The 17,733-nt window shown below is 42.3% G+C and overlaps 2 protein-coding genes across 4 annotated transcripts in view; one reads left to right on the top strand and one right to left on the bottom strand.

The window, feature by feature from the left end:
• Dzip1 (DAZ interacting zinc finger protein 1) overlaps positions 1-1,486 on the top strand; it is a 51,999-nt gene extending 50,513 nt beyond the window's left edge. For both annotated transcript variants that reach the window (XM_042682648.1, XM_042682647.1), the window contains exon 20: positions 457-1,486. In XM_042682648.1, coding sequence (XP_042538582.1) covers positions 457-536 — 80 coding nt within the window. In that variant the 3' untranslated portion in view covers positions 537-1,486. The remainder of the gene's footprint in view (positions 1-456) is intronic.
• A 2,714-nt stretch (positions 1,487-4,200) lies between these two features.
• Cldn10 (claudin 10) overlaps positions 4,201-17,733 on the bottom strand; it is a 78,897-nt gene continuing 65,364 nt past the window's right edge. For both annotated transcript variants that reach the window (XM_042682680.1, XM_042682679.1), the window contains exons 4-5: positions 5,539-5,646; positions 4,201-4,540 (exon numbers count right to left, since the gene is read on the bottom strand). In XM_042682680.1, coding sequence (XP_042538614.1) covers positions 4,417-4,540; positions 5,539-5,646 — 232 coding nt within the window. In that variant the 3' untranslated portion in view covers positions 4,201-4,416. The remainder of the gene's footprint in view (positions 4,541-5,538; positions 5,647-17,733) is intronic.

The following is a 17,733-nucleotide window of genomic DNA, read 5'->3' as shown; positions in this document are numbered from 1 at the left end:
GTCTCTCCTGCCCTGGCTGGCTTTGAACCGCGATCCTCAGATCTCAGCCTCCTGAGTAGCTAGGATTACAGGCATGAGCCACCAGCACCCGGCCTCACAAGGAGATTTTATGGTCACCTCCCCCTCTCCCCTCGCTCAGGAGGGGACTGGAGCTGGGGATTCCTGAGTTATGACAGCATGACGAGGGGAGGGGGGGGTAGAGGAGCAGAGAAGGGATGGGTGGAGTTGGGAGAGATGGAGAATGATGGGAGACATTGAACAGAGGGCAATGTACTCATACACTGACATGTTGAATTGAAATCCTTTTGTACAACTACTTAACAGTAATAAAATAAATAGTAAAAAATACACAGCTTGAAATCACCACCCAGGTTTGTTTAATCACTGGGTCTTTCTCTCCTTCCCCTTCCTCCCTCTTCTTCCCCTCCCCCCTCCCTCCTCCCTCTTCCTCCACAGGACTTCAAGATCATGAGCCAAACACATTACAAAGCAGCTTAGTAACTGTGACTGAATGGAGTGACTTTTTAGAAGTGTAAATTTTAAGTCCACACAGCCCCAAACCAGCAGTATCTCAGCAATGGCCTCCACCATCCAGTGTTCCTGCCTTACAGGCTTCCTCAAACAACCGGAAGCCGGAAGCAGAAAAAGAGAGCGATGGTCTCTCTTCAAGGGCACCTCACACAGTATTCAAAAGCAAATTGTCAGCAGTATTTTGAAGCAGATCAAGGTGATTGACTCCTGCTTGAAAACAAAATGTCATTGAAGTCATAAAAAAGTGTTTTCTTCAGAATGGTAGTCTAGTGTTTAAATGTATTATTTTCAAGTGAAAAAAGATTTTTTTAACTTATAGCAGGTTTGGGTTTGAATTATTACAACTTTAAAAATGCTTTTATGTATACTGTCACATTGAAGTGTTTAATACTAGAAAATTCTGTTCATACCTTGAAAATGGAATCAGTAGAATCTGAAAAAAATCCCAACAGTTAGGTTAGTTATTTTTCATATAGAAAATTCGAGTGATTAACTCATAGCAAGGCCCACATTAACACATTTTCCCTAAGTTTCCTGTTCATTTTCAGCGTTAAGCTTGAGTCCCGTAAGCATGTTGCTATTGAACAGTAACTTCCTGCAATACAATCTTGATCTCCGTTATTTTATGAATCAACTGTAGATGCCAGTTAGTTGCGTCAGAATATCAAGTAGAAAAGATTGAGCCGTTACTTGAATATATATGTAGTTTTACTCCTTTTTTAAGATGCTCAACCCATACTATAAAATACCTCAAAACTAATTTAGTTATTTTCTTGAGCAATGATGTTGTCAAAGTTTTCATAGACACTGTTCTTTGCCTTTTTTTTTTTCTTTTACACTTTTGTGGTACTAGCCGTACTCTTTCCTAAAACAAGAAATCTTTAACTAAATGGTTTGTTGGGTTTGGGGATGTCTTCATCTGTCAAGTTTACCAGTAAAGCCCTCCGTTACATCACCATGAGTGTGGTTGCTCATTAAGAGATGATTTCCGAACTAAGTTTCTGAGTGGACTATAGGTGCTAGTGGTTCATGCCTTGAATCCTTGAAGCGGCTTGGCCAGACAAATTCTGGAGATTCTGACCTAGAATTAACCAGCAAAAAACACTGAAGTGAAGGTGTGACTCAAGTGGTAGAGCACCAGTCTTGAGCAAAAAAGCCAAATTAGAGAGCACAAGGCTCTGAGTTCAGACCAGTACTGACCAAAAAAATTTTTTTGTGCGTGTTGAGGGGTCTAACAGGAAACTTGTCCTAGTAGTCACAGCATATAACATCCTAACTAGAATAAATCTACTTTTACCTTTCCCAGGTTCCTTTTTATGTGAACTCATTCCAAGCTTTTAAACAGTTCTCCCTAAAGGGCTATTTCTATGCAAATGTAACTCACTTTGGGTACATGTTCCTAAATGCTATAATGATGAATCTAGCTCTCATGAAGTAGGACAGTGATAAACCACCTACAATATCCCTGGTGCTGGATGGTACACAGGCTGCTTTGCTCATTGGCCATTTCCCCAAGTTACGTACTGAGCCTGTGTTTTAGGTTTGGTTTGTTTTTTTTTAAAAAAAAATAACCATGTACTAGTTAATTAGAACCATTTTGAGGTATGGTCATTGCCATAATCCTGAGTCTAAAGATGTAAGAAAGAGTTACTAAGTGGCTTGCCTAAAGCCACACAATTAGGACGTGACAAAAGTAGACATTCACCCTGGTCTGTCCAAATCTGTCTGCCGTGTTTCTTTTGGGTAAACCCACTGTTAAGTTGTGTGTCCAAGAAACCCATCTGGTCTAATCATATCATTTATATATTTATTAACTAGATTTGGCTCCTTTTCCTTTGGATGTTACCTCAACCCCAACCCAGCTAACCAGTTTATGATTACTAACAGCTTTTCTGAACTTTCATCCCCTAACCTCTCTAAATGCTTACATTCTTACATGCTTACATGTTACCTTCCTCAGCTTAGTTGAAATTTACTCTTATAAAGGTGATGTACCGAGGGATTATAGTTAGGTAAGTCAAGTAATGAGTACATTTCCTTGCTCTCTCCCACTTGTTCTCTCCTGTCCATACCCAGGAGTTGTGTAGTTCATTTCCTAGTGAGTACCACTGGTGCATTTGCTCACCCTTTGTCCCTCCATTTCTGTACCCTACCTTACCCTTCCAAAGACAGATAAACAAGGTAAAAAGAAAAGAAAAACAATGAAGGAAAACAACTCTTTTCCATTCCCTGGAATACATTTCTATAAATATTATTCTGTATGGTCAGATGCACATGGGCAGTGTGCTTTTGTGGTCCTCCCCTAAGAATATCCTCTGGGGTCTCACTGTGTGTGAATACCTTGAGTCCTATACAACTTATCATGTCCTGGTATATTTTAGATTTAGCTTCTGCATATAATTATCTAGTATTTCTGGGGAGCGGGGACAGGTATTTCAAGGATTAATGTAGCATATGGCATGTTTTATTTTTTCAACACATTTGTCCGCTTCCTTTTCTTCCCATTGATTCTTTGTAAAGACATGAGCATCTCTAGTGTGATGTGTCCTCTTAGCACTGACACTTCAGAGACTTGATGTCACTCACGTGGTAACTCACTTTCAAACACTTGCTTACAGATAACATTGGTACCATTTCTTTTTTTGGGGGGGGTCTGGTTGTGGGGCCTGAACTCTGGGCCTGGGCACTGTCCCTCCGCTCTTCAGCTCAAGGCTAGCGCTCTACCACTTGAGTCACAGCGCCACTTCCGGCTTTTTTCTCTTTTTGCTTATGTGGTGCTGAGGAATCGAACCCAGGGCCTCATTCATGCAAGGCAAGCGCTCTACCACTGAGCCACCTTCCCAGGCCAACATTGGTACCATTTCTTACCCATAGCTTGAAACTCTCTTCTTTTACCCTGTGCTGTTCCAACCAAAAGCCTAGGTTGGGGATTCAGCCACTATGGTGGCAAATTACTTAAACCCTTCGCTTTAATTTCCTTCTCTGTAGCTGCAGGACACTGAAGGAATGGGCCGTTTATGGTGGCTGAGAAGTAACTACCAAGGGCACAGAAGCTCGGTGGTAATGGTTGTCAATCTCATGCTCCGTGATTTTGTTCAGAAGTCACTGAAACAAGTCTTGGGAAGTGCTGAGACGCTCCCATTACTAGTTAGTTGCTGTGTGAGGCACAGGAGCTCAACTTCCCAATTGTGAGGGAGGCGGGGACCGTGTGGCTCCTAGACTTTGTTGATTGGCCACCTGCAACTCTATCTCAGCTGATGAGGATACTCTGCTGTCTGTGGACCCTACTCCTGTCAGAGGAACCTACTCGGTTCCTTCTTTAAGGTGGATGTGCCATATAAATGGCAGCTCTGCTGGTGAGCGTCATGAACCCTTCCTTGAGCCACTGTAATGAATGGCAGCCCTGACAAATGGGAATGAGAAACCAGAAGCAGCTAACAACATGCCTGTTTAACATAAATGCCTTTTAAAAACTACTCACACACTGCCCCTATTGCTTATACAACAACATTCTGTTTACACTTCTGTTTAATACATGAATGAAACAAGGAACGGGTCAAAGACCTCAATGTACAGAAGATCACAAGGACTATAGTACTATTACGAATACTGCTTGAGCCTCTAGTACTAAATGCTTTACTTGTTCTCTAAATATATAAAATATGGAAGTCCTGTAAATAAACTTGTTTATTTTTTATAGAAAGCCACAACAGAAAATGATTAGTTCATAACTATAAGAACATTTACATCCAGACAATCAACAAATTCTTCCAATTCATATTGTAAAAATAGTCTGAGGATTAATTACAGAAGGGACTTGATGGAACCATTTTGTGAACTGTTCACTTTTATAACAACTCAAGATACGGCTTGCCGGCAGAGCTCTTAGACGTAAGCATTTTTATCAAACTGTTTTGATGGATTTGTGGGCTTAACGTCTCCTTCTCCACCTTGATATTTTGTCCGAGAAGACATAACAGATGTGGGCCCGTTGTATGTGTATCCCATTCTGAAAGGCAAAACATCAAAGCTTGGGGTAGATCCTGTTCTATGCATAAAACAAACAAAAACGAGGCAAAACCATTTCTACCTATTTCTGTCAATAGCTAATTCCTTGTTAGCATCCTTCTCTCCTCTCACTACTTTGAGACAGAGTTCAAAGTTTCCAGTGAACTGCATGACTGAATTTCTGCTGAAGAAATTCTTTTTTTGGGGGGGGGTCCAATCATAGGGCCTGAACTCTGGGCCTGGGCACTGTCCCTCAGCTCTTCAGCTCAAGGCTAGCACTCTACCTCTTGAGCCACAGCACCACTTCTGGCTTTTTTCTTTTTGCTTATGTGGTGCTGAGGAATTGAACCCAGGGCCTCATGCATGCAAGACAAGCACTCTACCACTGAGCCACTTTCCCAGCCCTGAAGAAATTCTTAACTCACTCATTTGTTCAGTTATGTTTCAAAACTAGTGTTTAAGACTCCTCTTCCTGCCTGGCGCTGATGGCTCACAGCTGTAACCCTAGCTACTCAGGAGGCTGAGATCTGAAGATCTCGGTTCAAAGTCAGTCTGGGCAGAAAACTCTGTGAGCTCTTATCTCCAATCAACCAAGGGGTTGAGGTCTAGTTCTTGGGTAGAGCACTAGCCTCTGGCGAAAAAGCTAAGCGAGGATGTAAGACTTTGAGTTCAATCCCCCGATCCCTGCATAAATGGTATTTTCAAATAGATTAAAAAAAAATACTCATCTTTCTGGAACCTGGAAGCCAGTAGTGACCTCCATGAACAATTCTTGCCTATTTGGAAATTAGAATAAGGTTGGCATGATGAGCATGCCCTCAGTTTTATGCTCATATTTGTAATTATGGAAATAGCTTAAGTACATTCCTAACTTTTTCCAATTCTGGAGATTTTGAAGTTTCTAAGAATCACATATGCTGCCATAATATGTCCCCCACAGGTAATGACTTACAGTGTATTATAGTACTTTCTAAAAGTCATTTTGGTCTCTTTACATACCTGGGTGTCTTGTTATTGTCAGAGATTGAAAAGCAAAATATGACACCACCAATTATGCAGAGTGAGGCTCCTGCCCATCCAATAAACAGAGCAGCTCCTAATTCATACCTGTGAGAAAGTATTACACAAGTGTTACAGCTTACTTAGGGGATAATATAACACCTCTAGCCCAGGTTTGCTAAGTGCTCATTATACTTTAGTGCTATCACCTGTAGTAACACCTGAGCCTGTAAAAGGCTTTAAACTCAAAGTGTTACTGTAGCCATAAAAAAAGAAAATCCCTCTCCAACATCTTGACGGGAAATAATGATACCTAGACAGGCATGGTCAAAGCTTGGGTGTCCAGACTCAACCCAGCAAGGATCTGCCCTCATTTCCCTAACTGTTCCCATACTGGGAAGTGTATTTAGGAATGCTGTAGTTAGAAAAGGAAGGTTGTCTTCTCTTTCATTTCAGGTCAGTTCAGTACATATTGATCAAGTACTAACTACGTGTGAAAAATGGTACAAGGCATTCCTAAAGGGCTTTGTGTGGAAATGGCATCTTCCTTGTCCCTGCACCCTGGGGAGACAGCATACACATCACTGAGTGATGTGGGGCTGCTAAGCATCTCCTGATGGCAGGTCACGCAGATGTTCAAACCAGATGCAGAGCTGTGGGGGAACCACCATGCAAAGGCAGGAATAATGCTCCTGAGAACAAAGATCAAGTCACTTGCAAAGAAGACACTACAGAAGATCAAACTACATGAACACGACTCTCCCTCCCTTGGGAGGTCATCCTACAAAGTAGTCATAAGGCATTTGCAAGAAAGGATAGAGGAAGTCTTAGGGGAAGACTGTCAGGCAACTCAAGAATAAGAAGAGCATAGCAAAAATTGAAGGATTGAGCCTTCTGTTTGCCTGTTCTTTTTCTACAGAATAGGTTGCTGGAGGGGATTGCTTGCTTTTCTGTGCCAGTACTACAGCTTGAACTCAACCTCACACTCAACTTTTTGCTTGAGATTCACACTCCTTGAGCCATGCCTCCACTTTGGGCTTTTTGCTGGTTCATTGCAGGTAAGAGTCTCAGATTTGTCTCTCTGGGCTGGCTTTGAATCAAGATCTTCAGATCTCAGCCTTCTGAGTAGCTAGGATGACAGGCTTGAACCACTGACACACCAGAGCAAAAGTAATCTTGTAACAGTGCACATTGCTACTGACAGCAGCCCACAGCTATCCCTGCTTTCTCATGTGTGTGAGTGGTGGTAGAGATTAGTAGAACCCAACTACTAGCCAGGGAGCCCAGAAGCAATGCGTACAAGAGAACAGGGTCTTAGGGTATACCTGTACATTCTGTTTGGATGAGGTTTACATTCACAGCATTGCTGCCGTGAGGTGGTCCTCGCTGGTACTGCCTTTCCTGGGAAATGAGGTGGCTGTGGGGATAGGAATGGCTATGGCAGAGCGACTAGGGGCCAGCGTCTCATCTGGCTATAGAGCCCAGACACTTCTCCAAGGGTCCCAGGATGAAATGGCAGATCCAGAAGGTTGGTGTTACTGGAGGAAAAACACCATCAATCTGCACATGCATGTGCATGCACATCCCCCCCCCACACACACACAGAGCAAAAACGAACGGGGGGATGGTGTGCACAACTGGAAAACATGGCCAGATCAAGACTGTGAAAGATTGTAAAACAACACTTAAAGCCAGTGGTTCATCCTTGTAATCCTAGCTACTCTGGAGCCTGAGATATGAGCATTGTGGTTCAAAGTCAGCCAGGCAGGAAAGTTTGTGAGACTCCAAGTAAGCACCACAAAAGCCAAGATGGATCTGTGCCTCAAGTTGTAAAGTGCTAGCATTAGCAAAGAAAACAAGCAAACAAAAAAGCTCAGAGACAATGCCCTGACTTCAAGCCCTACAACCAGCACAAAACAACACAAAACTCAACTGTCACGTTGCCTATCCAAAATGGCTGCCATAGATTTCCAGTCAGCGCTGCGTTTGTGTGGTTCCAATGAGATTACTTAATGAAAGTTGCCTATAAGTTGTAGGCCAATGTCATTTAGCTGTTTTACTACCTGAAGTCTTCGAGCTGGCTTTAGTCCCTTCTGCACTTTCTTCAGCAGCACAAGAGGAACGAACATAGTGCAGCATTTTTAGTTGAGAACATTACAATAGGAGGACTACTCTAAGATCTGACATTCTCTATTTTTCTCTTGCTATTTTCCCTTCCTGAAGATAAGCTGTTTTCCCTTCTGCCTTAGTATTACTCTATTTTGTAAAAAGTCTGAAAAATTTCTAAAATAGTGAGCTTTACCAAATATCCCAGGTCTGGGCAACCATGGGCGATTAATTAAGTCTCTAAGCTGAGCATGGTGGTTCATGCCTGTCCCTCAGCTACACGGAGGCTGAGATTGGGAGGATCACAGTTTGAGGCCAGCTCAGACAAAATGTTCATGAGACTCAGTACCAAGCAATAGAAACTGGGTGTGGTGGTATGTGCCTTTCATCCTATGAGGGAGCTATAAGGAGGATGGAAGTCCAAGCTTGCTTTGGCAGTAACTTTGAGACCCTGTTTAAAAAATGACTAAAGTGCCAGGCACTGGTGGCTCACACCTGTAATCCTAGCTACTCAGGAGGCTGAGATCTGAGGATCATGATTCAAAGCCAGCCTGGGCAGGAAAGTCCGTGAGACTCATCTCCAATAAACCACCATAACACCAGAAGTGGTGCTGTGGCTCAAGTGGTAGAGCACTAGCCTTGAGCTATAGAGCACTAGCCTTGAGCTGAAGAGCTGAGGGACAACACCCAGGCCCAGAGTTCAAGCCCCATGGAAGGAAGGGTGGAAGGGATGGGTGAGAATGTTGAAAGGGGTGACAATGATCAAGATGCATTGTTATTATAAACTGCTTTGTTGGGGCTGGGAATGTGGTAGAGTGCTTGCCTAGCATGCATGAGGCCTCTGGGTTTGATTCCGCAGTACCACATAAAGAGCTGGAGGTGGCGCTATGGCTCATATTGTAGAGTGCTAGCCTTGAGCAAAGGAAGCTCAGGAACAGTGCCTAGTCCTAGGTTCAGTCCCCAGGCCTGGCAATAAACAAATGGCTTTGTTGAATGACAACTCCTTTACACAACTACTTAAAGATAGTTTTAAAAGATACCTATATACGTTTGTGCTAGTCCTTTTGCTTGATCTCAGGACTAGGCACTGTCCCTGACCTTTGGCTAGCACTCTACCACTTGAGCCACAACTCCACTTTTGGCTTTTGTGGTAGTTTAATGGAGGTAAGCATCTCACAGACTTTCCAACCTAGGCTGACTTTGAACCGTGATCCTCAGGTTTCAGCCTCCTAAATAGCTAGGATTACAGGTGTGAGCCACCAGTACCTGGCAGTAAAAGTATTTTTTTTTAAAGTAGCATTATAAACAGGTACACACTGTTGTTTACAAATGGTCACCGGACTGTCTTCATTAACTTAGGGAAATCTTTCCCAAGGGATTTAGAAATATGAGTTTGGCTAATACTAATAATTTATTCTTTTACTTTTTTTCTTTTTTACTGTTCATAATGGTTCGAGTTCCTAGAAAATACCATTTCCGTCCAACTTGCATTGTGAATTCTGTAATACCCTGAATAAGTAGCATCAGTTTAGAGTTGATTTTAGAGACCCTACATCTACCCCTACCTTCTGTGACTAGTTCTTTTCTCTTTTTCTTCACCCTGTTGAGAGTTGCCTGTCATACTCTTGCTCAACAGTGATTTAAGTTCACACCTGGCTCTGTGTGTGTGTGTGCGTGTGTGTGTGTGTGTGTGTGTGTGTGTGTGAGTGTGTGTGAGTGATCTGGCCAACACTGACTTGTGTTACTGAAAGGAAGCATTGAGAGAACAATATGAAATCTACCACAATTTATTTCCAAGGCACGTCTCCTTCACCTCTGCCTGGAAGTCTTTCTTCACTTTTGGTAAATGCTAAGAGGCTGATTTCAACACCTGAGGGAGATTATCCAAATTTCAGATTATCTGTTGCACGTCTTTCTTTGGCAGCAATATCCTCTTGGCCCTAGGCCAGCTTTCCCACTGAGTGTGACCTCTGTTCCAATCAGCAGCTTCTTCCTTATTCTGAAAGGACAAACCTCCAACACTAGGATCAGGGGTGAGGACAGACTTGGTTTATAGGTAAAAGCACTGTTTGCAGTGCTATCTAGGTTGATAGGACTCATCAAAAGGCTGACATCCTGTAGCTCTAATACGTTTGTATCAGTGGATGTAGTTTCTGTCAACCAGGATAATTTATTTACAAACTTATTTCCATCAGAGAAATGAAAGGACAGATTACTAAAAACAAAAACAAAAGAACAATTCCCCCAAATAACCCAAAAAACTCTAAGGCATGAAAGAGGGCTCTTCCGAATTGGCTAGAATTATTCTCCTAAACCTACCCATGTCTGGTATTCTACACTGTTGAGCCTGGTCCTCTCATTTCATATGAAGAGGGCTGCGTCTGAAGCTAAATATATTCTCTTTTGTCAGTCATGGGGCTTGAACTCAGGGCCTAGGCACTGTCTGGAAGCTCTTTTGCTCAAGGATAATGCTCTCCCACTCTGAGCCACAGCTCCACTCTGGGTGGTTAATTGGAGATAAGTGTCTTATGTACTTTCCTGCCCAGGCTAGCTTCAAATTGCAATCCTCACATCTCAGCCTCCTGAATAGCTAGATTACAAGAATAAGCCATCAGCACCCAGCAAAGCTAGATGTATTTCACACTTCAACTCATAATTCAGTTTTTAACTTTCCTGGCCATCCTAAGGAAAGGAAACAAGAATCACCTCTTACGTTTGCCACTCTTTTCTGTCTTCCTGGCTCCCAATCCCCTGTTCTGACTGGATTTGTCATCTCTGAGGTCCAGGTAGCTCTTCCTGGCCAACTCCATAGAAGGGACAGCCCAGGTAATGTGGTCAGGAGGAATAAGAGAAACCATGCCCCTGGTCACACAAATCTTACAGTGCAGTGGGGCTAGTCAGTCACTAAGCAAATAGTTACAGTTAACTGTGATGAAACCTAACAACAGAATTAGAAGTACATAACTTCAAGATAAGCAGGACCAGGCTCTCCCAAACACATTTAGATGTGGCTCAAGGAAATCCCCAAGGGATCCTAACAGCTTGCTGTTAGGATGTTTGTGTGTATGCTCAGGTTTCTTATTTAGTTTATACATTATTATATCCAAACCTTGTTACAATCCTGAGAGAGACAGGTATGACGATCCTTATTTCATAAACAAGGAAACTGATGTGCTGGCAGTTAAAATTACCCTCTCGTGTTTCAGCAACATGAATGGTAAAACCAGAATTGAAAATCTATAACAGGAAGTAGAGGTGTGGCTCAAGTGGTAGAGTGCCAGCCTTGAGTGAAAAAGCCAAGTGAGAGCGAGAAGCCTTGAGTTTGAGCCCTAGTGTTGGCACAAAAAAAAGGAAAAAGAAAGGAGCAGAAGGGAAAGGACAGGAGAAGAGGGGAAGGAGAGAGAAGGAAAAAGAAGAAAAAGAAAAATAGAAAAAAAGCCATTAGTGGCAACCCAAACCTCCAGCTCTCAACTCTTGTCTAACTTTTATAGACACCAGAGCTAAATAAAATATTTTGCTTATATAGTTATTTATTTTTGTCGGTCATGGGGCTTGAACTCTGGGCTTGGGCGCTATCCCTCAGCTCTTCAGCTCAAGGCGAGCACTCTACCGCTTGAGCCACAGCACCACTTCCGGTTTTCTAGTGGTTTATTGGAGATAAGAGTCTCACCGACTTTTCTTCCCCAGCTGGCTTTGAACAGTGATCCTCAGATCTCAGCCTCCTCACTAGCTAGGATTACAGGCGTGAGCCACGGGTGCCCGGCTTTGCTAATATTTAAACAAAATCAACGTAACCGATTTTAGTTTCAGAAAAAGAGTTTTCTCCTTCCCTGGCTCATTAAATTCTCAGTGGCTCAAACACTGTAGTGTGTGGAATTTTTTTCTGAGTGCCCTCAGGCTGTCTGTCACCTGGCACACAAAGAGGCAAGGGGAGAAATGAAAATCAGGGCCTGGGGGAACTCAAAAAGGACAGAGAAGCCCCTCCCAAACTGTTGTTACAAAGAAAAGCACCTCCTCCTTGTAGGACCCCCAGAAAACTGATATCACTTAATGAAATTCAGAGGTAGAGCCTCTTTTTAACCAAGAGTAATAAAAGCCACATAATATTCTACCCACTGTAAACAACTAAATACATTTTAGGGAAAAAAATGCTTAAAGGCTAGGAAGTATACTCATGTTAGCAACACCAGTATTTCAAAAATGAACTTCATGGCTAAGCAAACTTTTCATCTACAGGAAATTTCCTCCCAGTGCATAGACTTACTGTAAACTAATGTCTGTATCAAAACCATCAATATTCTATAGCAATTATCTATTACCACATGCTTCCCCAGATATTCCACATTCCTATGCAGTGCCAGGTGACAGGGGCTGCTTGTTTATAGCCTTCCCAGTCTGTGACTGCCACAGTCCCACTCCTTGCTAGCAATTCCCTCCCACAGCTATGGGGTGCACTGGGATTCCTACCGAAGACATCCAACTGGGGGCCTTCCGAAGGCTAGCAAAAACAAAATAGGAAGTTTTAAAGGTTAAATGTCTGCTGGGCACCAGTTGCTCATGACTGAAATTCTAGCTACTGAGGAAGATGAGGTCTGAGGATTGTGGATTGTGGTTCAAAGCCAGCCAAGGCAGGAAAGTCTATGAAATTCTTATCTCCAATTAACCAGAAAAAAAAAAAAGCTGGAGGGGCTGGGAAGGTGGCTCAATGGTAGAGTGCTTGCCTTGCATGCCTGAGGCCCTGGGTTCGATTCCTCAGCACCACATAAGCAAAAAGAAAAAAGCCGGAAGTGGTGTTGTGGCTCAAGTGGTAGAGTGCTAGCCTTGAGCTGAAGAGCTGAGGGACAGTGCCCAAGCCCAGAGTTCAGGCCCCATGACCGGACCCAAAAAAAAAAAAAAAGCTGGAAATGGAGCTTTGGATAAAGTAGAAGCACTAGCCTTGAGTGAAAAAAGCTAAGGGGCAGCTCCCAGGCCCTGAGTTCAAGCGCTAGGACATGCACAATTTTTTTTTTTAATTACATGTCTCTTTATATCTGGAACCTTTTAGGGGGGATAGTCAAAACTAGGAAACCAAAATAAAGAATAATTTGGTTTATAAACCAAAAGAAACATATATATATATATATACATATATATATATATATATACATATATATGTATCTCCATGTACATGGTAGATGCTATAATTTTTTCTTTCTTTTTTTTCCCTCATGTTCACTGTACCACTTATTCATCAGAGCCAAGATATGGAATCAGTCCAGATGCCCCTCAATTGACGAATGAATCAAGAAAATGTGGTATATATTCCTAGTGGAATTTTACTCATCCATTACAAAGAATGATACGGTACCATCTGTAAGGAAATGAAAACTTGAAGTAAGTCGGGCCCAACAAGATAGATACTTCATGGTCTCCCTAATTTGTAGAAGTTAGAATTAACCTATAAACCTATAAGTAAACATGTTGGGTGGTATGCAAGTAGTTATGAATCTACTAACTGAAATATAATAGATTCACAGGAGAACTCAAATAGTGTAGCTCCTTAGAAAAGCAAAGTCAAAGCCCAACAAAATAAGTACCAAGAAACAGGTACTTGCAAGAGAGGGGACTGGGCCAAGAAGAGAGGGATAGACGAAGAGGAGGGGGAATGCAGTAAAAATGCAATGTATATATTCCAAAATTAAGAAAAGTAAGAGGAGGAGCGGGTCAGGAGGGGTGGATAAGAATGTTGAAGAGGGTGACATGGGTCAGGATGCATCATATTGATAAACTGCTATGTTAAATGGGAATTCCTTTGATGATTGAAGATAATAATAAAAAAAAGATAAATACAGCTAGGCACTGGTGGCCCATGCCAGTAATCCTAGAGACTCAGAAGGCTGAGATCTGAGGATCATGGTTCAAAGCCAGGAAAGGAAGTCTGTGAGACTCTCATCTTTAATTAACCACCAAAGTGGAGTTGTGGTAGAAGCGGTAGAGAGCTAGCCCTGAGGGGGTGGGGAAAGGTAGGCAGTGTAGCTGTGTCTCTAAATGGTAGAGTGCTAGCCATGAGGGAAAAAGCTCAGGGATAGAACACAGGACCTGAGTTCAAGCCACAACTGACCACCTCCCACCCCCAAAAAAAACAAAAAAACCCACAAAATAACAACAACCAAAACCTAAAGATTTTGCCAGTGGCTCACACCTGTAACCCAATCTACTTGGGAGGTTGAGATCTAAGGATTGCAGTTCTAAGACAGCCCAGGCTGAAAAATCCCTATGATACTCTTATCTCCAATTAACCACCAAAAAACAAAAACAAAAAAAAAAAACAGAAGTGGCTGTGGCTCAAAGTGGTAGAATGCTAGCCTTGAGCAAAAGAGCTCAGGGACAGCACCCAGGCCCTAGGTTCAAACCCCAGATCTGGTACAGAAAAAAATAGGATAAATATGCTGTAAAATTTTCCTTGGAAGTGGTGCTGTGGCTCAAACACTAGCCTTGAGCACAGAGAGGCTAAGGGACTAAGCACAGAGAGGGTCAGGGACAGTGCCCAGGCTCTGAGTTCAAGCACTAGGACTGGCAAATAAAAAAAAAAAAATTCCTCAACTCAATAGCTAACTAGGAAAGCTATTTTAGAAATCTCCTATGAAAATATAGCCCCAGCCGGGCTCTGGTGGCTCAAGCCTGTAATCCTAGCTACTCAGGAGGCTGAGATCTGAGGATCGTGGTTCAAAGCCAGCCCGGGCAGGAGAGACCGTGAGACTCCTATCTTCCATAAACCACCAGAAAACCGGAAGTGGCGCTGTAGCTCAAGTGGTAGAGCGCTCGCCTTGAGCTGAAGAGCTGAGGGACAGCGCCCAGGCCCAGAGTTCAAGCCCCACGACCGACAAAAAAAAAAAAAAAAAAAAGAAAATATAGCCCCATCTATACTATCTGTTTATTCAGACAAGTTTGCATTAAAAAAATAATACGGTACTTTCTGTGGGCTTGGTGACTAAGCACCAGGATTGATCCTTACTCAAGATCAAGACCAGGTCATCCCTCAATCATCCGCACAAATGGGGGAGAGATCAATGGCACTGATGTTGCTAAATAATGGGTTTGTTTTTATACTAAAGTATGAGGGATTTTAAAATGAGCAGTTTGAGGTCTCTGCTTCAGAATGCTCCTGGACTGGTTTGGGGGTGAGGTAAACAAGTCAGTAAGTGCTAAGTAACCACCATTAGGATGTAATGGGCACACAAGAAGCAAGGCAACACCAAGAGTGATCAAGAGGTGAGCCAGAGGATGAAAGATGAGGAGCTAAACTGCCAGAAAGCACTGTAAAACTGACAGGAATCATTACCCCATTTATCAGATAGTAAACACAAATTAGAATAGTCAAATTGGTGGTATCCATGTAGATTCTTTAGGTCCACTGGCATAACCAAAACACTATAGGAATCCTAGTACTTTCAGTTGGTCTATATTAATTCTGAACCAAGTATAGTCACAGAAAAACACCGTATTAATATTTAACAATTGAAGTGCTCTGTATTAATACTTGGCACGTATATGGACTCTCGTATCCAAGAATCTATGAGCTGTTGACCTACATTAGCTCACTCTCCAAATAGACTCCTGAGAAGAGTAATTTTAAAGTTAATACACATCCATAAGGTAATAAGTTACCATAAGGAAGGGAAAAGTTAATCTCTGGGTAAGGCTATACATGGGAATGATATCCTCTTTTCAGCTTCACCCACGAAAATCTATATGGTATAGAAATCTACTGCTGTACCACTTAGTTACACACCCAGCCTGGCAGCTGTTTATCTCTGACCCACTAAATAACCACAATAATCAAAAGATTTTTACCTAAGACAAGCTCAAATCCTCAAGTACAAGCCAAATATTCCAAGAATGAAGACTGTTACATAGTTTTTGAAAAGACTGAAAAAGAAAAGCCTAGAAAGGAAGACTCACACATGAGACTATGTGAGTCAAAACATCCAATCTCATATATGGAGAGAGAAGAAATCAAAGATCCAAATGTTCTGTTTCCTCAAATGGGTAGAGTGCTCTAACTTTGCTTGAATTGAAAACAGGTTCTTTATGTCAATCAATTCTTCCTTGGAATAGTTTATATAAGAAATTACAAAGCAAGACATTCAGGAAGTTAATAGTCGAAGGAGTAATGTGCCCACCCTGATCTGTTAAATCACATTATGGGAGGATAGGTTTTTATCTTCGGATTTGGTAATTTTGGTTTTAATTAAAAGGAGGAACTGGGTTTGAAACAGCCTAAAGGGAGACATAAGAATAGTTTTCAAGACTCTATAGAGGCCTTCCTGGAGCCATTGGACATAACTCTAAGGAAAGAAAGTACAGCAAAAGAAAAAAAAAAGGGAGGAAATAGTAGAGCATGGATGATTGAGACCTTTGAAGACTGGGATTCTGTGCAATGTAATCCAGAAGTCTTGTCAGTCATGTGGTGGGAAAGGAAATTTGGGGATGCCACTGACACTCAGGACATCGTTACTGATGGAATCTTGACTCCAACATTACCACTCTTTTTTTTCTCCATCAACAAAGCTCCTGTTGAGTTGCTTTTACATAGTAGGAACTTCATTGATACGTCCAGTTGTGTTTTCCTAACTTAGGCAATGAAAGTGTGTTTCATATGAGGATATCTCCAAAATCTACAAAGAAAATCCACTTGGGCTGGGAAGGTGGCTCAGTGTTAGAGCGCTTGCCTTGCATGCATGAGGCCCTGGGTTTGATTCCTCAGCACCACATAAGCAAAAAAAAAAAAAAAAGCCGGAAGTGGAGCTATGGCTCAAGTGGTAGAGTGCTAGCCTTGAGGTGAAGAGCACACAGGCCCAGAGTTCAGGCCCCACGACCGGACCCAAAAAATAAGAAAGAAAATCCACTTAATGCAATATAGTGATTGTACGAAAATCAATAGCAACACACCAACAATGACACCATTCTCTAAGACCTGAACTTCGTTCTAGTATGTTTAAAGGTTTCTGGCATCAGAGGGAAAGTCAAACTGGAGCCTCAGTCTCCCAGGACCTAGTGCAAGGACCCAAGCACACAGTGTCCTGGCAAAGTCCCGTTTTCTGCAGCTAGATGGGGAGATGGTGGTAGCTAGCATTTGTAAGATCAAATACAATGAAGAATGCATGCGCACCCCAGCTCGATTCTCTCAGAGGCTTGCTTCTTCAGCCTGCTGAGACAACAGAAAACTTTCTGTGATCCTCAAGGAATAACAATATCATTTCTAGGCATTGTGCTAGGCACAGCAGAGTTGAAGGCTGTGCTTTTTGATCTCAAGGATTATTCTTTATTCTCATGCCAGGTGAGGAAGACAAGGAAGATATGAGTTACAATCTGCCCATTACCACACCGCCCAACCTCTGCTCCCTCGTGGACATTCCTGCCTCAATTCATGTACAAGTGAAATCAGTCCCAAATTTTCAATCCTACCAAATACCAGCTGAAGAAGTGCTTTCCCCTAGGATGTGCCAGAAACAAGACTCAAGCCAGTCTATTCTCTGTCAATAGCCAATGTGTAGCTTATTGATCTTCTACATTAGTACCCCCTTCTCTTTTATGAGAAGAAAGTGATCAATGGAAACTATGCTAATCGATGTGTTGGTTTTTAGAAAAGCATGCTTTATTTAAACAAGGTCTTTGGATAACTGTCATATGCCATTTCTAGTCCTCTTCTTTTAAATATTCTGATTAGAATCTGATCATATTTGCCATTCTCGGGCCTTGATAATGCTGACAGTTCCTGTTTCAACCAGAATTTTTTTGATCATGAAGGCCCTTTCTTAGTGCTAGGCACTTCAAGGAATAACCTGAGAGAGACCAAGACCCAGAAGTTAACAAAGTGCTCAACGTAAGTCTGAATTTTCCGCAAGACATTGCTGTGAAGGGCCCTTTACTTGTAAATTTTTACCAATCTGTAAGTAGCATTGTGTCTTATTTTGTTTTAGTTGAGATGCCCAGAATGGTCTCAAACTCCTGAGCTTAAGCAAACCTCTCACTTCAGCCTCCCAAGTAGCTAGGACTACAGGTAGCTGCCACTGTACCTGGCTTTTTACAGAGGAAGACATTTTAAGG

Source organism: Dipodomys spectabilis, unplaced genomic scaffold (assembly GCF_019054845.1).
Source record: "Dipodomys spectabilis isolate Male_0828 unplaced genomic scaffold, ASM1905484v1 ptg000075l, whole genome shotgun sequence".
In the NCBI taxonomy this organism is placed as follows: domain Eukaryota; kingdom Metazoa; phylum Chordata; class Mammalia; order Rodentia; family Heteromyidae; genus Dipodomys; species Dipodomys spectabilis.
Note: the sequence above shows the minus strand (reverse complement) of the source record. Positions and strands in the feature narration are given on the sequence as shown.